Genomic DNA, 26194 nt, shown 5'->3' with positions numbered 1-26194 from the left:
TCTCCCTCTGCTCCTCCTCCTGCTTGTGCTCTCTGTCCCTTCCTCTCTGTCAAGTAAATAAATAAAACATCTTTTAAAATAGTTATCAAGTGTCCACTCTGCACCAGGCACCATGATAAAGCAGCAGCTGGTTCCTAAGAGGGCAGCCCACGGAGGGAAGAGATCCAGAGGCAAATACTCAAACAGAAGCCCGTTTCTTGTATTTCCACCCGCACACCTGACTGAGCCCAGCCAAGTGTTATTAAATCAGCCTCTACTAATAAATCATTTCATGTGCCCTACTCTAAATATAGCACAGGTGCTTGCCTGTTCCAGTTATTATTGCTGCATTTTAAAAATGACCTCGAAACTTAGTGGTTTGGTACTTAATGCCACCAAACTGCACGCTGAGAAATGACTTAGGGGTGCCTGGGTGGCTCAGTCCATTAACTGTCTGCCTTCCGCTCAGGTCATTATCCCAGGGTCCTGGGATCAAGTCCCGAATTGGGCTCCCTGCTAATTGGGGAGCCGGCTTCTCCATTTGTCTCCACCCCTCCATTCCTCCTTCTGCTCATGCTCTCCCTCTCTCAAATAAATGAAAAATTTAAAAAACTAATAAAATGGTTAAAATGGTAAATTTCCTATGTATTTTGTCATCTTAAAAATATTATGGGAGAATTAAAAAAAAAAACCCGTAACGGTTTGAAAGAACCATTTAACGAAGATCGCAGATTCTGGGGGTGAGAATTTGAGGCAGGGTACAGTGGCGACAATTCATTCTTGCTCCATGGTGTCTGGGCCTCAGCCAGAGAGACTCAAAGGCGGGGGTGAATCGGTGTCTGGGTGCTGGCATCATCGAGAGCCCTTACATTTACATGCCGGGGCTGACCCAAAAACTTGGGACTGCCTACCGGAGCACCCAAGCGTGGCCTCTTCCTATGTGCCCTTCTCGCAACATAGTGGCCTCGAGGTAGTCAAACTTTCTATTTTCATTTATTTATTTTTTTAAAGTAGGCTCCGTGGAGCCCAACACAGAGCTTGAACTCCCTTGAAATGACAAAGCTATTTTGGAGAAATTTTTAAAAGAAGAAAACCACAAACCACTACCATTTGTCAGCGAAGTCTATGCAACTGCAGGCAAAATAAAGGTCTCTGACTTGTACAGTTCCAGTTTTATTTATTGCCTCCGTGAAGTCTGCAGGGACTGTCACAGGTGGGACAGTCTTGAAAAGCCCATTCGCATCAACCCACACAGCCCGGTCCACCCCTACGTGGATTCCCGGCCCAGCCGTTTCTGCTTCTGGTCCTTTTCCCACCCCTTTCCCGTCGGGCGCCCTGGAATGACGTCACAAGAAGGCGCGGAGGAGCAGAAATCAGCGCCTGCGCGTGCGCCGTGTGCAAGCAGCAGCCCCAGGCTTGTCACAGAGCCTGGCGACCGCAGGGCGGTTGGGGTCCCAGTGCTGCTCCGGCCAAGTCTGTAGCGTGAGGTGTCCTTGAGCTGAGAGGATCATGAACCGCAGTCGGCAGGTGACGTGCGTGGCCTGGGTCCGCTGCGGCGTGGCCAAAGAGACGCCAGACAAGGTGAGGCCTGGCCGCTCGGAGGTAGGGGGAGCGGCCTCTTCGCTGCATCCTCGTCCAGGCCCGCCTAGAGACCCTGGACCCGCTCCATGCGGCCTGGGCCTGGCTGATGTGACTGGCCGGGGTGAGGCCGGCTTTGGCCTGATTGTGGTGAGGGGCCCTCCGGCTCCGAGTCGGGGGCCGCGCCCCCTCACGGTCTCTTCCCCGGAGTCCAGCCCACCCCGGAATTGGCGAGCACGTGGGCCTGGCGGGCGGGAAGGGGGCGGGGTGTTGCTCACAGTGGGAAATCTCTCAACTTCTTACCGACAGCAGTGAGGCTTCACGCTCACTCTAGTGCGTGTTCAGGCATAGCGGGAAGAGGGAGCACGGGACAGTGGGAAACCACTTTCTACTTGTGTGCTCCGCATTCTGGGCAGGACGAGAGCTGTGGGGTAGAACTGGTATGGAGACTATGACGTCGTGAGGCTGGGCGCTGAATTAGGAATTTCTCGCAGCAATCCAAGTGAGATGTTGTGGCAGTGGGTGGTGAGAGGTAAACCTGACACATTAAGAAGGAAAAAACCTACAGAAGTTCGAAAATGAGTCAGTGGTAGAGGTGAAGATTATTTAAGTTGTTCAGCTGATATTTGCTAAGTGCTTTCTGTGTGTTGGGCATTGTTCAGGGTCCAGGGGTAGGCATAAACAAAACAGAAAAATTCTCTGCCTTTATGGAATTGACATGTGCATATATGTCCGTGGGAGTAAATGCTATGAATGGAAAGGGGGGTACTGAATGTAATTGTGCCAGTGATGACAGAGATGGGAAAAGTGATAGGAATGTAAGTGGCTGGGAGGTGAGGTTAACAGGAATGAGGGATTGGAAGGTTTGAATTCCACCAGGGGACAGACTGTGCTTGTTTTATTTACCAGTTTCTCCCTTGTTTGGCTCTAGTAGGTGCTCATTGCATATATATAGAGAGAGAAAGAATAGGGCCAGGAAATTATCTCAATAGAAATTATTGAAGGAGGTAATAGTTGTTATTTAAAAGGGACATGTAACCTTTTAAAGACTATATGAGTTCCAGACATGTCCACACACTGGAACCACTTGGGGAGCTTCAAAAAGTAGTGATGTCTGGGGCACCTCACTGGCTTCATTGGTGGAGCCTGGGCTCTTGATCACAGGGTGGTAAGTTCAAGTGCCACACACCCACCTGCCCCCATTGGGCCTGCAGCTTACTTTAAAAAAAAATACAGTGCCTGCGCCCCACTCCTGCATATTGTGATTTAATTGGTCTGGAGTGTGAGAAGATTCCCTACCCCCAACCACATGATTTTAATTGCAGACAAGTTTGGTAACCACTGCTTGAAGAGTTTGCATTTATTCTACAAAATCAAAATAGGAAGAAGAGATTAAGTTTATTTTACAAAATCCCAGAAAAACTGAGATCAGTGAGAGTAATTAGAAAAATAAGTATCTTTTTTTTTTAAAGAGTTTATTTATTTATTTGACAGACAGAGATCACAAATAGGCAGAGAGGCAGGCAGAGAGAGGGGGAAGGCAGCTCCCTGCCAAGTAGAGATCCCAGTGTGGGGCTCGATCCTAGGACCCTGAGATCATGACCTGAGCTGAAGGCAGAGGCTTAACCCACTGAGCCACCCAGGTGTCCCCCAAAATAAGTATCTTTAAAAAATATATATCTTTTAATTAATTTTAAAAGCCCTTAATTTCTGGAACAATGAATGTCATCCCTCAGGAGGATTTCCATATTACTAGAGGTGTTTAGTGCAAACTGAGTGATGGACTGAATCATCGTCTGTCATCAAGCATCCATCCCTACCATGGGCTGAGCACTGAATTGTGTGTGTAAACACAGAACACGAAGTTGATTTCTGTCTTCAGTGAGTTTACAGTTTCGCAATAATGGGATGTTTTAAAAGGTATTAAAGCATCGATTAGATGAAAGAATGCCAGTTTTGAAATAAAGAGAATGATTCCAATGATCCTTTTGAACAGGATTTCCCAAGTGGAGAGTCTTAAAGGCAGCTGGAAAGATGGAACTGGGAGGGGTGCCTGGGTGGTTCAGTTGGTTGAGTGTCACACTTTTGATTTCGGCTCAGGTCATGATCTCAGGGTTGTGAGATCAAGAGTCCTGCGTTGTCAGGCTCCAGGCTCAGCAGGGAGTCTGCAAAAAAAAGGAAAGAAAGATGCAACTGGAGTGTGGGGGGGCTAGAGAAGGATGAGTTAGGGGTAAAGGGGTAATCAGTTCCGAGGTAACAGTTTTAGTCTTAGAATGAATGACCTTTGCGAGGAAGTAACAGCGTGTGACTCATAGTGAGTATTTGGCAGTGAGAACCAGGAAAAGAGCAGGGGACCAAGGCAGGGGTAGTTTGTTTAGGAATACCCACAGGGGAAATGAGAAGTAGCCAAGAAGAAATCAGAATAGTTGAAAGAAAATGAGATGGGCTGTCACAGAAGCCAGTTTATACAAGTTAGTCTTTTCTGAAAAGTCTGGGAAGAAGTAGACTGAGCAGCTTTTTTTTTTTTTTTTAACAGTTTCAGGTGGGAAATGGATTTAATTATAAAGACCTGTGAAAATCCCATTTATGGTCAATTTAGAGAGTCTGGATTGAAGTTTGATTCTTGATATTTTTTGAAGTTATATTTTACATTAGTTTGCAAACTTCTTTTTAACTCAGAGATTTATAAAGATTTCCTTAACTGTATGGTAATGAAATGTTTGCTCTCTTATAGGTAGAACTTAGTAAAGAAGAAGTAAAACGTCTCATTGCTGAAGCTAAGGAAAAATTACAGTAAGTTTAGGATTGTTGATGTCTAAAGTCAAGTCCAGATAAAATGTAAATTTCAAACAGTGATGATGAGGTTGTCCTACTGTCAGATGGTACCATTTGGGTGATTTCTCTTTTTTGTTCCTTGTCACAGAGAAGAAGGTGGCAGTGATGAAGAGGAGACAGGCGATCCTTCGGAAGATGGCATGCAGAGTGCACGTACCCAGGCACGACCAAGGGAGCCCCTGGAAGATGGCGACCCAGAGGATGACAGGACGCTGGATGATGATGAGCTGGCTGAGTACGACTTAGATAAATATGATGAGGAAGGTGACCCAGGTTAGAGTTCACTTACTTTTTTTTTTTTTTTTACTTCTGGTTTTTAATCACAGGCTCAGTGTATTAGATCATGCTTCTGCTGTTTCAGAGCTTTTGTTGTCCTTTATACCAGTCAAATAATCTGGCTCAAGTCTAAGGCAGATAACATGTTTCCTAAACTAGTTGAAGTAGTAAGCTAACCTACTAAACTAAGATGTAAAAAAGCATAGTATTGTATATTTTATTTCAAGTGGTGGGTATGATCTGTAATTCAAGTTGGGGGATGGGCAAAGGGGAGTGGGAGATACAGGCTTCCAGTTACAGAATGAGTAAGTCTTGGGGAAGAAAGCTACAGTATAGGGAATATAGTCAGGGATGCTGTGATCGCGCTCTGTGGTAACAGGTGGTTGCTACACCTGTAAGCGTGGCATGATGCATAAGAGATTAAGGTAGGGGCGCCTGGGTGGCTCAGTGGGTGAAAGCCTCTGCCTTCGGCTCAGGTCATGGTCCTAGGGCCCTGGGATCGAGCCCCGCATTGGGCTCTCTGCTCAGCAGGGAGCCTGCTTCCTCCTCTCTCTCTGCCTGCCTCTCTTCCTACTTGTGATCTCTCTCTGTCAAATAAATAAATAAAATCTTTAAAAAAAGAGAGAGAGAGATTAAGGTAAATCACTGCGTTGTACACTTGAAACTAATACTGTGTTTCAGCTGTACCCGAATGAAAAAAATATATAATCTGTAACTTGTGTCTCTTTGCAATAATGAGAGAGGGGTTATTACCCCCATTTTACAAAGAAAACTGAGGCTTACAAAGATGAAATGACTTTGCCAGGGCCACATAGTCGTGGACAGTGGAGCTGAGGGTTGAACATTCTCTTGCTCCAAAGCCTTTACTCTTAGAGTACACTTCATTAGGTGCAGAGAATAGTTTTTTCCATTGGACTCTTGAGTTGTGTACGCCTAAACTTGTGACCATCCTGCTAGGACAGATGCCATGGAAATACAGAGAAAGTAAGAGCTAACCCAGCCTGGAGAAATGGCATTCAGAAACAGCTTCCTGGGGCACCTGGGTGGTTCATTCAGTTAAGCATCTGACTTCAGTTCAGGTCATGAGCTCAGGGTCCTGAGATCATGCTCTGTGTCAGGCTCCCCTCCCAGCAGGGAGTCTGCTTGACTCTTTCCCTCTGCCTCTCCCCATGCTCGTGCTCTTTTTCTCCCTTTCAAATAAATCATTTTTTTAATTGCTTCTTAATAATCTCCACACTGTGAATTATTGGCTGTCTTTCACGTCTGGTTGAAATTCCCATCTCTGTTGTTTATCAGATGTTTAAGACAGATTAGTCCTGCCTCCTTAAAGTAGCTTTCCCTAACAATTAGAGTATATTTCTTTCCTGAGTTTTATGTTATTTGGGGTCTACTCTAGGTCACCCTTGCAGATACGCCATAAGAGAATTTTAATTTGAGATAAGTTTAGTGAAAAAGGCATAATAGCACCTCTTTCAGAGTCATATAGCAAATTAGCATAGAAGCAGTTCCGAGAAATCTTGCAATATAATAACCAATTTAACTTTGTGAAACTCATCATTCTTTTTTTTTGTTTTTTTTTAAGATTTTATTTATTTGACAGAGAGAGAGATCACAATTAGGCAGGCAGAAAGGGGGGACGGGAAGCAGGCTCCCTCCTGAGCAGAGAGCCTGATGCGGGGCTCAATCCCAGGACCCTGAGGTCAGGACCTGAGCCGAAGGCAGAGGCTTAACCCACTGAGCCACCCAGGTGCCCCAGCCCATCATTCTTTTTATTTGATTTGACCAGGCAGCCCTTATTCTATATCGATTCCAGTGTCTTAGGATAGTTTTATCCCTTTTTAATAGTAAGTACACTTTTTTTGTTTTGTTTTGTTTTTAATTTAAGAGGAATGGGGAGGGACAGAGGGAGAGAGAATCTTAAGCAGGCTCCATGTCCAGCATGGAGCCCGACTCAGGGCTTGATCTCAACCCTGAGATCACAACTTGAGCTGAAGTCAAGAGTCAGACATTTAACTGACCAAGCCATCTGAGCAGAGTGCTAGTATTTTCTAAGAGAGAGCTTTACAGTTTAATTTTATTGGAACATTGTGAAGACCAAGACTATCAGGTATGCATTCCAAAGTCAAATATAAATGGTTTTGTTGGGGTTTTTTTAAGATTTATTTATTAGAGAGCATATGTGTTGAGGGGAGAGGGAGAGTCTTAAGCAGACTCCCTGCTGAGCACGGAGCCCGATACAGACCCTGAGGTCATGACCTGTGCCGAAACCTAGAGTCAGACACATAACTGACTGTGCCCCCCACATCCCCCTATAAATGGCTTTTAAATTCCTGTTTATTATCCAGTATTTCCTTTCCCACCTGTGGATGATCCAGTTAGTTATGAAACAGATAGTTGGAGCTAAGATGGGCTACCTTAAGAAAATGCTTCTGTCGAAATGACTTCAATTTATGAATTCTTACAGATACTGAAACTCTCGGTGAATCTCTCTTGGGTCTTACAGTCTATGGAAGTAATGATCAAGATCCTTACGTTACTCTGAAAGATACGGTAAATATTTATGTGACTTCTCTAATTATGCTTCTTGAGTGTTTAGAAAGCCTTACCAAATATCTGCTTCTAGCTAATGACTTATTCTCTCCAATTAGGAGCAATATGAACGTGAAGATTTCTTGATCAAGCCCAGTGACAATCTGATAGTTTGTGGCAGAGCTGAACAAGACCAGTGCAATTTAGAGGTCCACGGTAAGTGGGGGACAGCCCTTAGGGAAAGGTTCTCTAAGATGAAAATAATCACTATAATAGCTACTGTTGTGAATTTTCAGGCCCAGTTCCTGGTGGATTTCATTTAAGTTACATGGTTAATGATATACAGTCAGTAGATACGCTGGTCATTGTGCCTGGGCATGTGTGGTCTGGTATGTCACTCATACGTGACTTTTATTTATGGAAATAGGTCTCCTGGTGTGTGTGCGCGTGCGCACATATGCGTGCAGTTTTAGTATTTTTTTGAACATTTTTGCCAGTTTTTCACTCTCCCTCTCTCCCCATTGGAGAAAACCTAGAAGTAAAGCCATATAAAAATACAGGAAACAATTATAGTCCTGTTACCGTGAGGTAACTTGTTGCCCTGGCTTTTTACTCCAGTCTCTTTTCTGCGTACTTTTTCTTTACTTGGTGAAGATTATACTCAATAGACAGGTTTTTATTCTGCTTTTTCACAGTCCTTTCACATATTTCCCCTGCATTTCTTCACAGAAACTCAATGCAAGGGCTTCCATTCCTCTAGTCTCCTTTCCCAGTTCAAGGAATATTTGCACCACAGCCCGAGGGGAATGCTTTGAATCTGAAGTGGGCACTGATTTGAATTTTTCTTTTTCACTTGGATTTTTAAATCAGATGTATTTAATGTCGGTATTTATTAGGTCAACAAACATTAATTGAATAACTGTTTTCTTAAAAAACAGACCTTCAAGACGTCTACAGTATTCTGCCTCTAGATTTTCCCTTCTGTTTTTCTTGTCCCTTCTCCTGTGCACATCCTCAGACATGTCTGTCCTTACTCAACAGTCTTCTAATTATCTGTCTTTAAAATTTGAAGCTTTAAAGATATTAAGCTAAGGCCTTTTGTTATAGAAACACAGTTGCATAGCTTGAAAATTAAAATCTTTATGTTTAATTTTTTTTTTAGATCTTCTAGGTTACTTTGTCGCTTACTCCATTTTGTAGCTTGGATTTTTGGAAATCCTCACAATCCTTAAGACTGCCTTCAGGAAGTCTGTGGATTAGGCCATTTTAATCCCATGGCCCATTGTGGATCTATTTATAAAATGAAAAGTCTTTAAATAGCAGAAACCTCAGTGCAAAGTTATTCTTCTAATGATCTTTGAACTTTTTACGTATTTCAGATAAAAACCATGTGGCAAAATTTTTAAAAAACCAATTCTAGGGGCACCTGGGTGGCTCACTGGGTTAGGCCTCTGCCTTCAGCTTGGGTCGTGATCTCGGGGTCCTGGGATAGAGCCCCGAGTTGGGCTCTCTGCTCGGCAGGGAGCCTGCTTCCCCCTCTCTCTCTCTGCCTGCCTCTCTGCCTACTTGTGATCTCTGTCTCTCTGTCAAATAAATAAATAAAATCTTTACAAAAACAAAACAAAACAAAACAATTATAGGGGTGCCTGGGTGGCTCAGTGAATTAAGCCTCTGCCTTTGGCTCAGGTCATGGTCGCAGGGTCCTGGGATCGAGCCCCATATCCAGCTCTCTGCTCAGCAGGGGGCCTGCTTCACCCCCCACCCCCCGCCTGCCTCTCTACCTATTTATGATCTCTTTCTGTCAAATAAATAAATAAATTCTTAAAAAAAAGTTCTAATTTCAAAAATCGAAACTCAGTTTGCCATTGATTTTTGTACATTTTCCTTTGAGAGCTTACTGGAGTCAATCCTTTGTATTTAGTGAGTATCGAAGAGGGGTTAAGAAGTTAAAGCAGTGGTAGTCCTACTTCCTTAGTCTAATCAACATCATTAAAGAGATACTTGGATCTGGTGAATGGTGTGGATCTGGTGTGGATCTCCAAATTATTTAGCATATCTCTAGGCAAGAATAAATTCAAAATTGCATTCAAAAGCTGATCAGAATGTTGATTTGACATGGATAAAAGGAGATTATTTTACAGCTTCATCATCATATTTATCTAAAATGTTAGCTGAGTACTTTGACCACAGTTGAGGTCTCGCAGGACCACAGGTTTTCCATTTTAAACATTCGTCGTGAAGTGACAGGATAGAACGTGACTTGGAATCTGCTGATCCAGAATCTAACCCAGATGCAGAGGTTTGAGGAATTTTTAAAAAGTTTTTATTTAAGGGACGCCTGGGTGGCTCAGTGGGTTAGAGCCTCTGCCTTTGGCTCGGGTCATGGTCCCGGGGTCCTGGGATCGAGCCCCGAGTTGGGCTCTCTGCTCAGCGGGGAGTCTGCTTCCCTTCCTCTCTCTCTGCCTGCCTCTCTGCCTACTTGTGATCTCTGTCTGTCAAATAAATAAATAAAATCTTTTAAAAAAAAAGTTTTTATTTAAATTCCAGTTAGTGAACATACAGTGTAATATTAGTTTCGGGTGTACACTACAGTGATTCAGCACCTCCATGCACCCCCCCCCCGGGGCTCATCACAGCAAGAGCCCTCCTTCATCCCCACCACCTGTTGCTCCCAGCACCCGCCCACCTCCATTCTGGTAACCATCAGTTCTCTACAGTTAAGAGTGTTTCTTGGTTTACCATCTCTCTCTCTTTCTCTCTTTTTTTTTTTTTCCCCTGTTGCTTGTTTTGTTTCTTAAATTCTACGTGTAAGTGAAATCATATGGTATTTGTCTGTTCCTGACAGACTGATTTCATTTAGTATCATACTCTCTAGCTCTATCCATATCCTCGCAAGTGGCAAGATTTCATTTTTTTTTATGGCTGAGTAATATTCCAGTGTGTGTGTGTGTACACCACATCTTCATCCATTCATCAGTCAATGGACATTTGGGCTGTTATCATAATTTGATTGTTGTAGATAATGCTGCTATAAATATGAACATCAGGGTCCACGTACCCCTTTACATTAGGATTTTTGTATTCTTTGGTAAATACCTAGTAGTGTGATTAGTGGATTGTAGGGTAGTTCTGTTTTTAACTTTCTGAAGAACCCCCATACTGTTTTCTAGAGTGGCTGCACCAGTTTACTTCTCCACAAGGAGTGTAGGAGGAGGGTTCCCCTTGCTCTACATCCTTGCCAACATCTACTGTTTCTTGTCTTGTTGATTTTAGCCATTCTGATCGGAGTGAAGTGGTCTCTCATTGTAGTTTTGATTTATATGTCCCTGATCAATGATGTGGAGCATCGTTCCATGTGTCTGTTGGCCATCTGTATGTCTTCTTTGTAAAAATGTCTGTTCATGTCTTCTGTCCATTTTTTAATTGGATTATTTGTTTTTTGATACTGAGTTTTATAGGTTCTTTATGTATTTTGGATACTAATCCTTCATTAGATATGTCATTTGCAAATATCTGCTCCCATTCTGTAGGTTGCCATTTAGTTTTGTTGATTGTTTCCTTCTCTGTGCAAAAAATTTTAATTTTGATGTAGCCCCTATTTTATTTGATGTGGCCCCTAGTTTATTTTTACTTTTGTTTGCCTTGCCTCAGAAAACATATATAGAAAGTGGTCTGAGGAATTTCTTTAAAAATTTTTAGCCTCTCTTAACATTGCTTCTTTCTAATAAAAAGCATATTGGGGGGCAGATTTCTGATTGTTTGGGCTCTGTTTTATCAGTGTTTCATTGCATAATTTTTGAAAGACTTCTTAGTCATTGATTTTAATAGTATCTTTGCTTCTTAACATTATGACTCTGAATGATAAAGAGCCAGTTGTTTTAGTTGTCATATTCCGAAAGTGTTCTCAAGAGCTTTATTTACATTGTTGATCTTTAGATACTAAAGCAGTAACTCTTGACAAGCATTTAGATTTCTAAATGTGAGTTATTTCTCTCCAGCACTATTTTTTATTTCTTATAGCCAGATAGACCTTAAAAAGATAATAATCAAATGCTCCCTATTGCTCCCTTATGAGCATTTGTTTTCTGTAGTTGGTGGACAGAAGATAGGACTGTTCTAACCAGTGCACATGCCGATGGGGGGTTCAGGCAAATGTCAGTTCTTTGCTACTGTTCCTGTTCCTTTAGAGCACACCAGGTGATAGGAATATATGAGACCTGCAGAATTTTGCTGAGCAGTAACGACTTGGGAGGCTCATTTTGATGCCACCAAACATGTCTTGCTTTAAGCTCATGGGCTCCTGTAGGTTTAACAGGGAGAGTCCGTCCTTTTCAGTGGGATGTGATTTTTTACTCTGACTCAATAAAGTCTCGTCCCAATGTTTTATATTTTCAGTTTATAATCAGGAAGAAGATTCCTTTTATGTGCATCATGATATACTGCTGTCTGCATACCCTCTAAGCGTGGAATGGCTGAATTTTGATCCCAGTCCAGATGATTCTACAGGTAATTAGAAAAGCTAAGATGGCTCAGGGGTTGCTAGTCCTGTATGTTATTTCTAGCCACATAAGTTATGTATTCTGTATGAATGTTTCCAGAATTGTTGATTTTTTAATGAAATTGTTATTTTATGAAGTTACATAGTTAGTTCTTAAAACACAATCACGTAATTGTTTTGAGTCTGTGTGTCTTCAGACGTCAGATAAAGAGCTGCTGTTGCCGTAGGCAGAAGAACAGGCTAACAGCATTAGGAGTTGCAAAACGGTGTGAAGTAAACCCAGTATAACGTAGCATGTCCCAAGAGTTTGGTGGCATGACCTTTCTTAGAAAACTTCAAATAAAACCAAACCGAAGAGAGAAGTAGGTTCTTGTGTTAGTCGCCGTAGCCCCAGCTACACACCGCTAGTGGCCCCATCCTGCTTCTTAAGAAAGATAAAATCTGGTCCTGCTCAACCTTACATCTTGTTTGCCAAGCTTATTCACATTCATGATCTGATTCAGTCCCTGTTTTCACAACACTGGTGAAGGTGGAAGATGATTTTTGTTCTTAGAACCTAAGTAGGGACCCTGGGGTCAAAGGGCTGAGCCCTTTTTATTCAAATTATGGTCCAAGGGCCAGCAGCACAGTATTGGCATCACCTGGGAGCTGGTCAGAGTGCATATGTAGGGGCGCACTCCAGCCCTCCTGAAACAGAATATGCATTTGAACAATATTCAGGTGACAGCACATGCATGTGAAAGTTTGAGAGAAAGTGCTCTAAGACATTACTCCACCTACAGTGCAGTATTTTTCATTAGAAATGTTTTAAATCAAATACCTCACTTCCTCCTGTAGGAAATTATATTGCTGTGGGAAATATGACCCCCGTTATTGAAGTGTGGGACCTTGACATAGTGGACTCTTTAGAACCTGTCTTCACTCTTGGAAGTAAGCTATCAAAAAAGAAGAAAAAGAAAGGAAAGAAGGTAAACAAGTTAAAAATTACTTAAACTCTCATGACAGAAAAGTTTACTGGTGGGGTGGAGGCAGGAGAACATACACTCTTTCAGTTAGACGCTTTGGTGGAACAGGACAGATAGTCTCCACAGTTGTAGTTTCAAAAGGCCCATCCAAGGAAACATGGATATCTGATTGCACAGAACGTCATTGGTATGTTGTTCATCCTACCCCAAACCATTTACTCTGGGGTTATGACCCTTTTTGATATAGTAACTTTTCACACTAATATGCTTCTTGGAATTTTTGAAAGAATTCTGTTTAGCCTTTAGTACGTTGAATTCTAAATATCAAGGTATTAATTCCTGCAGCTTTGAAAACTTAGCTTTGGGGTGGGAGCGGTTATTTGTAGAACTCTACCACCTAGATTAAGATCTGCTTTAGTTTGTCTTCTGTAAGGAGTATTTATCACGGATCCCTAAAGTAACAGGAAGGCAAGGTATTTCTTTAGGTCTTCAAGCAGGTTTGCTGAAGATCAAACAGTAATCTTAAGATTTAAAGAATCTTTCAAATTAAGATCAATTACAGGGGTCACTTTAATACAAAAAGTAATGTAACAATTATTACAGAGTTCCTCAGCAGAGGGGCATACCGACGCTGTCCTGGACCTTTCTTGGAATAAGCTGATCAGGTAAAAAAGAAATAACATTTGGAAGGTTGTTAGAGACTGTAACCACCGTCATCTTACCTCACACCTACCCCTGTCTCCATGTCGTGTGTTGGGGTCTCTGTGTCTTCGTTCCCTTTCCTGCAGTGTAGGCCACTTGAAGGCAAGAGCTTTGCCGTCTGTATCCTTGCAGCCTCCACATCACCTACCAGCTCCTAGGTCTGTAGGGGCTCAGGCTCGTTACAGACTTGGTGACCAAGCGCCCTCCCAGCAGCACTGGGGGAAAAACTGCTTCAGTGCCAGTGGTGCCGAATTGTGTTTCTTTTCATGGAAGACATTTCTCTCACTTCGTTTAGTTTGCACAAAATCTCATCCAAATTTTTTTCAATTGATTTAATTGTGATAAAATATACATAATATTTGCCACTTGAACTATTTTTAAGTGTATAGTTCAGTGGACGTTGTTGTGCAACCATCGCCACCGTCCAACTCCAGAGCTTTTGTCATCTTCCAGAATTGAAAGTATGTATCTGTTAAACAATAACTCTCCATTCTTGGCACCCCCAGGCCCTAGTAACCTTTGTATCTCTGTAAAATTGACTCTTGCAGTTACATTATAAACATAGAATTATATACTATCGGCCCTTTGGTGACTGGCTTATTTCACTTAGCATGAGGTCCTCCATGTTGTCGCATGTGGCAAGATTGCCTTTCTCTTTAAGGCCGAAGGACATTGCATTGTTCAGATCACCCACATTTTGTTTTTCCATCTGTCGGTGAACACTTGGGTTGCTTCCACCTCCTGGCTGTCGCGAGCAGTGCTGCGGTTACTCACATGGATGTAAATAATGTGGGTGTACAAATATCCCAGCTTTCAGTTCTTTTGAGTGTCTCCCCGAAAGTGAAATTGCTGCTTCGGGTGGCAGTTCTGTGTTTACCATTCTGTGGAGCACTTTCTAAGACCTTTGCACATTTCTGAATTGAGGTTTTTGGTTTTTCACTGAGTTTTAGATCTTTATATATTCCAGATACAATCTCTCATCAGATATGCGATTTGCAAATATCTTCCCCCTATCTGATGGATCACCTTTAACTCTTTCGATAGTGTCCTTTGATGCACAGAAGTTCTTAATTTTGATGTAGCCAATTTATTTTTACTTTTGTTGCCTGTGCATTTAGTGTTATATCCAAGAAATCTTTGCCATATCCTTGTCATGAGGTTCTTCCCTTGTGAGTTTTATAGTCTTAGCTCCTACATTTAGGTGTTTGGATCCATTTTGAGTTAATTGTGGTGTACAGTCTAAGGTAAGAGTTCCACTTTCTTCTTTTGCATGTGTTGTCCGCATATTCTTTTTTTTTTTTTTTTTTTTTTTTTAAGATTTTATTTATTTATTTGACAGTCAGAAATCACAAGTAGGCAGAGAAGCAGGCAGAGAGAGAGAGAGGAGGAAGCAGGCTCCCTGCTGAGCAGAGAGCCCGACATGGGGCTCGATCCCAAGACCCTGGGACCACGACCTGAGCCGAAGGCAGAGGCTTTAACCCGCTGAGCCACCCAGGCGCCCCCTGTCCGCATATTCTTTATACTCATCCTTAAACAGCAGTTACCCCAGAAGGCCATCTTCCTAATAGCATGATTGGTTTGAGGGGCTTCTAAGGCAAGGAAGGTAAGCATCAGGTTGAGCTTACTTGAGGGGTACAAACAAACTGGGTCACCCAAGGCCCATTTTCTCAACATCTCTGTTACACGGAATACTTTGTAATTGTGAGCACTGTGAGGAGGGTCCCAGCGTGCTGGCTTACCGAGGGAAATCCTGTCTTCCTGTTTGCGTTCAGACCTCTTCAGAGTTAGAACCATTTGGTGAGGGGCACCTGGCTGGCTCATTCGGTAGCGTATGCAACTCTTGATCTCAGGGTTATGAGTTCAAGCCCCACATTGGGTGTAGAGATTACTTAAAAATAAAATCTTTAGGGGCACCTGGATGGCTCAGTTGGTTAAGCAACTGCCTTCGGCTCAGGTCATGATCCTGGAGTCCCAGGATCAAGTCCCACATCAGGTCCTCTGCTCATCAGGGAGCCTGCTTCTCTCTCTGCCCCTCAGCCCTTTCATGCTCTCTTTCTCTCTCAAATAAATAAAATCTTTTAAAAAAAAATAAAAATACAATCTTTAAAAAAAAATAAGTAAAGGGCAAATTCCTGGCCTCTAATCCCCTTAAGATTGAGTCACATTTGGAGCAAGGGCCCAAGAATCTGTTGTTTTGTTTTTTAAAGCTTCCCCAGGTTTTATCTGAATTGGGCCCGTTCTTAACTAATGGGCAGACAAGTAAGAGATCAAAATGAGTGTGCCCTGCTTTTAGGAACCCAGTCATTTACAAATCTGACCTGTCACGGTAATTACATATACTAAATTCTTACATATAGTAGCTGTTAATTTGAGTAACTGAGTTTGTTCTGACGGAACAATCCCTCATCACTTCCGGCTGATCCAGCAGTGCCTTTGCTCAATCACAGCTCCCGAGCTCCACGCAGACGCTGCCAGCACCAGTACCCCTGCCGCACCCTGTCTGCACTCACGCCTTCGTGACTGCAGGGCCACCCGTGTCTTTGTTCCTTAACTCTTCTACTTTCTCCATCTTATTACAGACCTTGGTTCTCCTTTCCCCTTTCTTTACCGAAAAGGTACAGAATGCTTTTAAATACTTGCCATACATACCGTGGTGCACTGAAAAGTTTGGGATTGTGGTAAAGAATAACATGTTGACGTTGTTCCTAGCTGGGGAAGTAAAATGCTCCCAGGACCAACAGGCATGTTCTCTGCTCATTCATACTCTTACTGTTATACTCTTCTTGGGAGTATAGCATTCGGGAGTTTGGGGGGTGGTAATTTATTTTTAAGCCTGATACACTAAGAATTTTAATAGGAAAGGAATCTCAGATGTTGGGAGAAGGACTAGGATGAAAAATGTACCGGAAATTTTAACTTTTTGCTGTTGGCAGGCATTGAATATAAACAAAATATTGGGAATTTAAATAACAGTAAATCTTTGACATGCCGAGGACTTAAAACATTAATGACTTGTATATGGGATGTAATGGTAGAAGTTTGAAATTCATTGATTAGAATAAAATAATATATGTGACCCTCTTAAGAGACCCTGCCTGTGTCACTGAAATGTGAGTTATAAAACAGAAAGCAGTTTGTATAATGGAAGTATTTCTTGAGGAAATAATACTCCAAAAATGAACGCATCAACATTTTATCTTAACAGCATATTGGTTTTCTGGACAAATATTATGATCACTAACGACTTAATTCTGTGTCAGAGCCATTTCAAATCAGATGGTGAAAAATGAGGTTCCAGGAATATCTGTATTTTTACAAAGAGAAAAGACAAGCAGCTGACATTAATCAGGGACCTCCTGTCTTCTGGTCACTCAGCCATATACTTGAATAGTAACCCTTTGAAGTTGGTTGTAGCATTCTCATTGGCAGGCAAGGAAGTGAGACTGACTTCTAAGACTTATAATTAATAAATGGCAACACCAGGAATCCTTTTCAGGTTTTCTGGACTCTGAGGTCTGTGTTCTCTTGTAGAATAACATTATTATCGCTTGATCCCTAAGAGGTAGGCAAATTGTTTTTTTCTTATTAATAGCATTTAATGCCCTTTTTTTGTTAAAAAAAATTTAAGATATAAAATCACATATCATGAAATTCAGTCTTTAACATGTACAATTCAGTGACTTGGGGTATATTCCCAAAATTGTACACCTGTCTCCACTGTCTAATTCCATAACATTTTCATCAGTCCAGAAAAGCTGTCCGTACTATAAACGGTCATTCCTCCTTCTCCTGTCCTTCCAGCCCCAGGCAGCCACTAATCTTCTTTCTGTCTCTATGGATTTGACTATCTGGACGTTCCTTCTTAGAAAAGGAATTATAAAATGTGTGGCCTTCTGTGTCTGGATTCTGTCACTTTTGTATAATGTTTTCAAGGTCCATCCTGTTGGAGCATTAACTATTACATCGTTCCTTTTTAATTGCTTGAATGGATATATGACATTTCGTGTATCTATTCACCAGTTAATAGACATTTTGTTTGTGATTGTTTTTTGCCTATTAAGAATAATGCTACTGTGAACTTTAGTGAACAGATTTTTGCACAGACCTGTTTTTATTTTCTAGGATCTGTACCTAAGGAGTATAATTTCTAGGCCATATGGTAGTGTCTATACCATTTCCATTCCCACCAGCATGGTAGCTGATTTTTCTGTTTTGCTAGCACTTACTATTGTTTGTCTTTTTCATTATACCTGTCCTATGAGTATATAGTCGTATCCCATGTTTTCATTTTCATATCCCTAATGAACAACTTTTCACATGCTCATTTGCTATTTATAGATCTCCTTTAGAGGAATGTCCATTCATATTCTTTGCCCATCTTCTGATTAGATTATCTTTTATTATTTGAGAGTTCTTTATATATTCTAGAATCAAGTCCTTTATCAGATATGACTTACAAATAATTTTCTCCCATTCTGTGGTCTTTTTACTTTCTTGATCTCATTTACAGTACAAAAGGTTTTCATGTTGGTGATGTCCAGTTCATTTATGTCTTTTGCTTCTTAGGCTTTTCATGTCATACCTAAGACACCATTGCCTAACCCAGGGTCACAAAGATTTATACCTGTTTTCTTATGAGAGTTTAATAGTTTTAGCTCTTACATTAGTAGGTCCATGATCTATTTTGAGATCGTATGAGATAGAGGTCTAACTTCATTCTTTTACATGAGGATATCCATTTGTCCCCGAGCCATTTGTTGAGAATACTGTTCTTTTCCCCATTGAACAGTGAATAATCTTAACATCTTTGTCAGAAACAAATGACCATAAATTTGAGGATTTATTCTTCATTCTGTTCTTTTAACTGGTATGTCTGTCCTTAAGCCAGTAGGACATTGTTAGGATTATTGTGGCTTTTCAGTCCATTTTGAAATCCATACTGTGAACTTTTCAACTTTGCTCTCTTTTCCAAGATTATTTGGGCTATTCTGAGTCCTTTACATTTCCAAATGAACTTTTTTTAAAGATTTATTTATTTTAGAGAGAATACATGCAAGTGGGTGGGACAGAGGGAGGAAAATAAATCCCAAGCAGACTCACACCAAGCGCAGAGTCCGATGAGGGGCTCGATCCCATGACCCATGAGATCATAACCTGAGCTAAAACCAGATGTTGGATATGCAACCAGCTGAGCCACCCAGGCACCCCTCCATATGAATTTAAAACCAGCTTGTCCATTCTTTGCAAAAAAAAAAAAAAAAAGTCTGCAGGGATTTTGAAAGGGATTGGCCGAATCCATAGATCAGTCTGTAAATAGCAGTATTTCTGTCTTAACAACATTAAATCAGGGTGCCTGGCTGGCTCAGTTGGTGGAGCATGCAACTCTTAATCCTCAGGGTCATGAGTTTGAGCCCCACATTGGGTGTAGAGATTACTTAAATAAGTAGATAAATCTTAAAAAAAAAAATTAAGACTTCCAACCCATGAACATGGGATATCTTTCCATTCATTCTGATACTCTTTCTTCCAACAATCTTTTGTAGCTTTCAATATGTAAACCTTAAATGCTTTTGTTAAACTTATTCTTAAGTATCTTATTCCTTTGGATGTTATTGAAAATGGAATTCTTACATTTAGTGCTCTTGACTTTAAAAACAGTTACCTGATTTGTCTCCTCCCTTTCTCAGAAACGTGCTGGCAAGTGCATCAGCTGACAACACTGTAATTCTGTGGGATATGTCCTTAGGGAAACCGGCAGCTAGCCTTGCTGTACACACAGACAAGGTATGGTGATTGAGTGGATAAAAGGGTGTCTAAAAAGTATTGGACAAATGTTGGCTACAGTAATCCCAAACATACATGATTTTCTATGAATTATAAAGTGCTTTGACATGCTGTCTTATTGGACCCTCACAGAGCCCAGTATGATAGTTAGAATTACTCATCTTAGAGATCCAACTGCGGAGACAGATGAAGTGACTGGAAACATTAGTACTTTGTAGCATGTTTACAGAGACCCATAAAGAGACAGGGCAGTCTGTCACCAGATGAGGTTAAAGAATTTTAACAGATCTGTTGCAGAACTCAGAGGTCGGATGTGCTAGCGTACAGTGGGGGACTTCAGAGTATGTCAGAATATGTAGAGTTGCCCAGTAAGTTTGACTGCTCGCTCTTTTGTTCTCAGTATATTTAACATTTGAGGATGTGAGTATTCTCTCAAACACAACTTGAGAAATCCTGCATTGTCTTTAAAGTCTCCGCTTTTATTTGAAAATGCTTGTCCTTTTGATTATGTAGTACATTTGTTTCTCTAAATACTACTAAATTTCACAGGGAAAAATTTATAGAAACACTGCCAAATTGATTCTCTTGATTTAAGTACTCAGCAGTTTTACCAAAACCAAACATAGATCTGTTTATTTATGTTTTCTCCTATTAGGTCCAGACTTTGCAGTTTCATCCATTTGAAGCACAGACTCTGATTTCTGGATCCTATGATAAGTAAGAAAACACTGCAGGAATTATTGCTGCTGTTTTTAATCTTCTAATTCAGAAAGTATGACGATGCTCAGACTACAATACTGCGTGTTTAAACTTGTAGTAATACTTACGTGTCCCTTTCAACTTTGGTCCTTTCGGTCTCTAAGGGAATGTTGTTTTGTCGTAATAATGTGGTTCCTACCTAGCAACTACTTCGATTTTTAGAGGGCATAGGAGTTAGCCATTGCTACAAAACAGGCTGTCCCCAAATTCGGTGACTTAGAGTAGACTTAAAATAGACATGTATTTCTTATGCCACTGCAAGATTAAGCTAATCTAGGCTAGATTCAACTGGTAGATCTGCTAACCTTGGCTTATTTTGGTGAGGCTATGGAGATTGGGCTCTCCTTGTTTCATATCCTCAGGGGACCAGTGGGCTAGCCCCCACATGTTCTCATGGTGAGGTCAGACGCTTCAGCAGAGGTACCAAAGCCTCTTTAGACCAAGGCTCAGAACTAGTATACTTCTGTCTTACTTTCTGGGCTGAAAGAGATAACATGGAGTGGGGAACAGAGTGCCTTTATGGAAGAATTCCTATAATCCTGACAGAGAGTGTGGCTGGAGGGGGAGGTGAGGAATTAGACCCACTGCAGTCCCTCAAAGGGGTTTTCCAGTCATGCGTGTGCATCCTTTTTGCGGATTGGGTCTGAAGGTGGGGGAGAGAGCCAGTAGAAGCAGAAACCAACTTGCAGTCTTTATTTTGATTCCTTACTCTTTTGAAGAGTGATAGTTTTATATTTTTTAGTTTGGATTCATTCAGAATTATAAAAGTCTATCCACTGGCTCTCCCAGCACGGTAACCTACTTATAGAGTAAATGTGGTTAAGACATGAATTATCTGGCTCTGAGCACTGCTGGGAACAGGAAAATTTGAAGTTGTCCTGGTCTTTTGGAAATAGAGAGGATTCGTCTTGTGAGTGGATGGCTCAGCCTGGAGACGGTCAAGTCTGCTGTGATAATCCAGAGCCACCAATGCTTTCAAGTGACAGAACCAGAGTCCACCAGCTAGTGAAAATCAGCTCTTTTCTGCTTTATTTTAGAACCTTTAAAACAGGCTTTACATGATTGGATCTTGAGTTCACAGTGTTGTTTTGTTACCATTTCATTATAAATAAATATAAAACATACAGACGAATTGAACTCTTAAAACCCTAACTTTGCCTGTCTGTCCAGGTCAGTGGCTTTGTATGACTGCCGAAGTCCAGATGAAAGCCATCGAATGTGGCGATTCAGCGGGCAGATTGAGAGAGTGACTTGGAATCACTTTTCACCTTGTCATTTTTTGGTAAAACTACATACTGTTTTGCTTATCTAGGTTACTAATGACTTGCTCTAATTCCATTGTAGAGAGAATCTTCCTCTGTTGATGGGTGGTTTGTTTTTGTGGGAGGAGGGTTGGGGTTTGTTTTTTGGTTTGTTTTGTTTTTTTTTAAGTCTCCACACCCAGTATGGGCCTTGAACTCCCAGCCCTGAGATGGAGAGTCACATGCTTTACCAACTGAGCCAGCCAACCACCCTGCTTTTTCTGTATTAATACTGTGAAATAGTTAAAAGTTTTTTTTTAACCCTAAAATCTAACAACAGTGGGTCAGCCACAAATGGTTAACATGTAAATGATTTTGCTAATTTCCAGCCATTCCAAAGTGCCACATTTTAGTTCCTGATTTTGATTGTATTATTATTTTGCTTCTTTGAAATATTAAGCATGCCTAATCTATATTTTTTAATAGTTAATTTCATCCAAGAAGATGATTTTATTTAAATTAAATGGATCTTCAGTGGTGAGAATGCTAGCCTATATAATATAGCAGTCTCCCAGATAGGAAAAAATATTAAGTTCTTGGCTTAAATATCCTTAATATGTATAGGATAACAGTTTTCTGTGTAGCATCCAAAGAATCTGCAGACCTTTCAATCCATGGAGAAATAAAATCCAAGCTTTCATCCAGAAGATTAAAGAAATTGTGATACATCCATAAATGTCCTAATTTTCCTAAAATAAAATATGTAGTACTTTATGAATGAAAGAAAGAAATGCTTTCTTAAAATATGTGGATAGTTTTATTAAGGTTCCTGAAACATTGATTCTGAGCACATTTAAGTCTCCTCTCTGTGCTCAGAGGTGCATTGCTGTTCCCAGCTGTGTCACCTGAAGCCAGATTCCCTTTTATGGTGATCAGGAGTGAAGTGCCAGTTGTATTTGAATGTTGTGTTGTAATTTGGCTCTCAGCACTCAGGCACACATAATTTCTGAGGTCATTTGCTAACAAGTTTTCATTGGTACTAAAATCACAGATATTTAGGAAAATGGAAAGTGATTACAATTAAGTGGTTTGCCTCCTTCACTCCAGGCTCCCATGATGAGACCTCTGTCCTCTTTTTGTCCCCCCCCACAGCCCAGCCACCAAAACTTATCACTTGTTCCTTTTTCCCCTCCCTGTTTCCTGTTGTGGCTGTTGCCCTCAGCTGGCACACAGGCGCATGTCTCTCTCCTGTCCTTGACTAGGTCTGTCTCTTGGTTCCTTCTTTTCTCCCCTTTCTTGGAAGTGTAACAACCCACCGTAATCCACCTTCCTTACTGATTAAGCCTTTCCGCCAAATGTTGACATTCATTGCTTTCTTCAGAAGCGCTAGTTCTTTGCTCCCCTGACCTCCTCCTATATTATACCCTCTCTCTCTGGTTCCCTCTTCCTGTACCTTAAGTGCTGTGCTGCCCAGGCCCAGGCCCAGTTCCCTTGGACCTGACCTCAGCTTGCCCATCTCTCACCCTCGCCCGCACCACGACCAGGGATTCATCCTCATACCCGCTGCGCGGTACCCGCACCAGCTACATCAGTCCGTGCAGGGACAAATTCCGCTTATACCCCAGCACATTTTTCATGTTATTTTTTTTAAATAAGTTCCTCAGGTAAATAGCTGGTTTCCACTATAATTTACACTGTTCACCCATTGCTAAATTTTCTTGCTATGTAGCATGACCTTGCCCATCTTTTACTCTTTCCAGGCCAGTACAGATGACGGCTTTGTATATAATTTGGATGCACGTTCAGATAAGCCAATTTTTACGCTTAATGCACACAATGATGAAATATCTGGTGAGCCCAAATAGTGTTTCATTTCTATTAACTTATGATGAAGTAAATCTACATTTCAGAGTCTGAACTAATCTCTTCCTTTAGGTCTTGATCTAAGTAGTCAAATCAAGGGCTGTCTTGTGACAGCATCAGCCGACAAGTATGTGAAGATCTGGGACATATTAGGAGACAGGCCAAGTCTGGTTCATTCTAGGGACATGAAAATGGTAAGAATTTCTCTGGGCATCTTCCTTTTCTGCTTTGTTTGTTTGTTTGTTTCTGACCTGTATTGTTGTCTTTCCCTAGGAATCACTGCATTAAAGAATGTGGATTTGTTGGGAGGTTCATTTTGAGCTTAGTCAAATTTGGTGGGAGGTTTGTGACTTAGGACAATTTTAGAGGAACTCAATGACTATCTGGTTCCTTTCCTTACTGACACGATGAACAGTTTGGGAAGAAGGATGGAAAGAGATTTTCTAGGACTTAAGTAGAATGGCCATGGTTTTCTTTTTTAACTCTGAATTGAGGCCCATCCCAGGAAAGCTTGGACCTTTAGGGCACTATAGCTGTTAGGGTCAGTTTATCTATCACTACATCTTTGCATAACTAGTTTTGACTACACTGAAATGAATTACTATGTAGTAGCAAAAAATTTAGAAATAACCAGAATTCATTTAGCAAATATTTATTGAGCACCTACTATATGTCAGGCACTAAGTTAGTGTAATTGTAGATATAGAACATTGCACATCTGTTCCTATAAATATTTGTGGGGAAAGCAAGTTACAGATGCAATTATATAGTAAATCTCCTGCTTATATTTAAATGCTTAAATGTTTAAATGGAAAATATCTTAGTGATTTTTATGCTTTGTGTTTGTTTTCTATAATGCATATGTATTAGTAATAAGCATAAAAAAATTCAGAAGTTTAACAAAATGATTTAATGGTGACCTCTAGTAACATCATTGCTTAAAAAGGGAAATAAAAGTTTCTGGGAAAACTGAGCAGATTAGAGACCTGAGTAGTCAGAGTACATACATCCTCACAGAATGGCCATCGTTCTGAACTTATGTGGCTTTGTCTTGTAAGACTCTGCAAGAGACTTAAGACATACTGGTGAGTTGGTTCAGATTTGTGTAGATAGGAGCAGGGGTTTACATTGGGGCTTTCTGGAAGGACTGACCATCTGTTTCCCTCTTCCCAGGGAGTTCTGTTCTGTTCTTCCTGTTGCCCTGATTTGCCATTTATTTATGCCTTTGGAGGTCAGAAAGAAGGACTTCGGGTCTGGGATATAAGCACAGTCTCATCAGGTAAGAATATTATTTCCCTTTTTCTAAATGAGAAAAATGTGTGGCTTGAATACATTAACTAATTAAAGAATACATTAAGTAGATCCGGTGTTCATAATGTAGTCCGCTTGGGGAAATAGACAAGATCACATGTAATTTGGAGATGTTCACAAATTTGTCTTCACAATTTAAATGTAGATTGTTTTTAAAATATTTGACAAAACTTGAATTTATGGGAAAGCTAGAAGGAAATATAACATGGTCTCTAAGAATAGCCCTCCCCTTCCCAGTGTGAATAATCCACCTTTTCTCAACTACTTCCCACAAAATCCAGCTTTCCTTAAGGGACCCCTCCCTTCCCTTCAGGGGAACCTGGTTGCTTATATATTACCTTGAGGTAGTCTGGCTTGTCCTGTACACACAGAAGATGTAACTCTACTGATCTCTCAGTTTTCCATGTAGAAAAAAGGTTCTAAATCCAAAAAAGTTTTCTGGGGCACCTGGGTGGCTCAGTGAGTTAAAGCCTCTGCCTTTGGCTCAGGTCATGATCCCAGGGTGCTGGGATCGAGCCCCGCATCGGGCTCTCTGCTCAGCAGGGAGCCTGCTTCCTCCTCTCTCTCTGCCTACTTGTGATCTCTATCTGTCAAATAAATAAATCTTCTAAAAAAAAAAAGTTTTCTGCTGGTTAATGGAAGAGAAAATAGTCACTTTATCAAGGTAGATTAAAACCAGGACAAGGCAAAGAAAGTTAAATGGCAGACCAATTTAAAACACGGTTAACTTCCTTCAGAATGTTAATTTGGACTTCTGTGTTGGTTATTTCATTTCCCGTTGATAAAGTGTTAAATATAGTTCCATACAATTTCCACACGAGGGCAGAGAACCATCCTTGTTCATTTCTGCATCTCTATATTTTATATTATAGGTTCTTAATTTTCTGACCTGGTAACTTCTTAACTATTTATTTGTGTTTTAGTAAATGAAGCATTTGGAAGACGAGAGAGGCTTGTTCTTGGCAATACGAGAAGTTCATCTATTAGTGGCCCTTTTGGGAGCAGGAGCTCAGACACACCCATGGAGTCTTAATGCGGAGCATAAAATTTCCTGGTTTTTATTTCATTAACTCAGTTTTAAAAACCTGGCCGAGAAATCTCCACGTGTAGCTACAGCCATGTAGTGACTGAAACAAACTTCATTTCTTGCTGCCAGACATTCCTCTGCAGCTATGGCGGCAGCACAAACAGGGCTGGTCTTTGTGCTTTGCCTTTTCAGTGTGTGGGGTTTAGGGATCCTGCTGCATTTCTGGAAGAGGATAATAAAGAGGTTTTTAAAAAATAATTCCTTAAATATGCCATATGTCATAGGTAACCTTTGGTTTGTAAAATAGGTAGTAATTTCTGGAATTTTAGAAGAAAATCCTCTGATCTTAAACAATGGGTAAACCCAGGCCTTGAAAGGTTGTGATTTGGCCAAGATTGCACAGTAGCCATAAACACGGGCAGGTGCCCCAGGAATTGCTCTTTCCTGACTTGACTGTTTTCCAACTAATGTTCATGATTTTAGAAATGTTCTCAGTGCTGCTTGTAAAGTTCAGTAACTAAATTAAAGGTAGAATGTCTCTTTTCCCCCAGCATGGTATTCACTGTTATCAAAGAAAAAGAGGTATTACATTATGATAAAGGTGTCAGTCCAACAAGAGGATAGAACATTCATAAATATTATAGGAGCACCTAAACACATAAAGCAAATATTAACAGACGTAAAGGGAGAAACAGCAATACAGTAATAGTAGCAGACCTTAATACCCCACTTTCATCAAGAAATAGACCAGACAGAAAATCAGTATGGAAATATTGGCCTTACAGACATATACACAGCATTCCTTCTGAAAGCAACAGAATACACATTTTCTCATACACATTTTCTC

The 26194-nt window shown here is 40.9% G+C and overlaps 1 protein-coding gene across 1 annotated transcript; it reads left to right on the top strand.

The window, feature by feature from the left end:
- Positions 1-1355: 1355 nt before the first annotated feature.
- On the top strand, positions 1356-25605 carry PWP1 (PWP1 homolog, endonuclein). The gene is made up of 15 exons (XM_080811015.1): positions 1356-1560; positions 4292-4350; positions 4481-4665; positions 7133-7218; positions 7317-7413; positions 11593-11703; positions 12533-12663; positions 13264-13325; positions 19050-19146; positions 19802-19863; positions 21076-21187; positions 22907-22997; positions 23082-23203; positions 24183-24288; positions 25244-25605. The coding sequence occupies exons 1-15, from the start codon at positions 1489-1491 to the stop codon at positions 25351-25353; spliced, it is 1503 nt and encodes a 500-aa protein (XP_080667141.1). The 5' UTR covers positions 1356-1488; the 3' UTR covers positions 25354-25605.
- Positions 25606-26194: the final 589 nt, after the last annotated feature.

The sequence above is a fragment of the Martes martes genome (genome assembly GCF_963455335.1).
Source record: "Martes martes genome assembly, chromosome: 8".
In the NCBI taxonomy this organism is placed as follows: Eukaryota; Metazoa; Chordata; class Mammalia; order Carnivora; family Mustelidae; genus Martes; species Martes martes.
Note: the sequence above shows the minus strand (reverse complement) of the source record. Positions and strands in the feature narration are given on the sequence as shown.

What these genes read in the sequence shown, in the direction of transcription:
- PWP1 (XM_080811015.1), top strand. Translation starts at nt 1,489, where the DNA reads ATGAACCGCAGTCGGCAGGTGACGTGCGTGGCCTGGGTCCGCTGCGGC. An exon ending in GTGCAATTTAGAGGTCCACG is followed by an intron (nt 7,414 to 11,592) that starts GTAAGTGGGGGA and finishes TTATATTTTCAG; the next exon opens with TTTATAATCAGGAAGAAGAT. An exon ending in ATTCTAGGGACATGAAAATG is followed by an intron (nt 23,204 to 24,182) that starts GTAAGAATTTCT and finishes CCCTCTTCCCAG; the next exon opens with GGAGTTCTGTTCTGTTCTTC.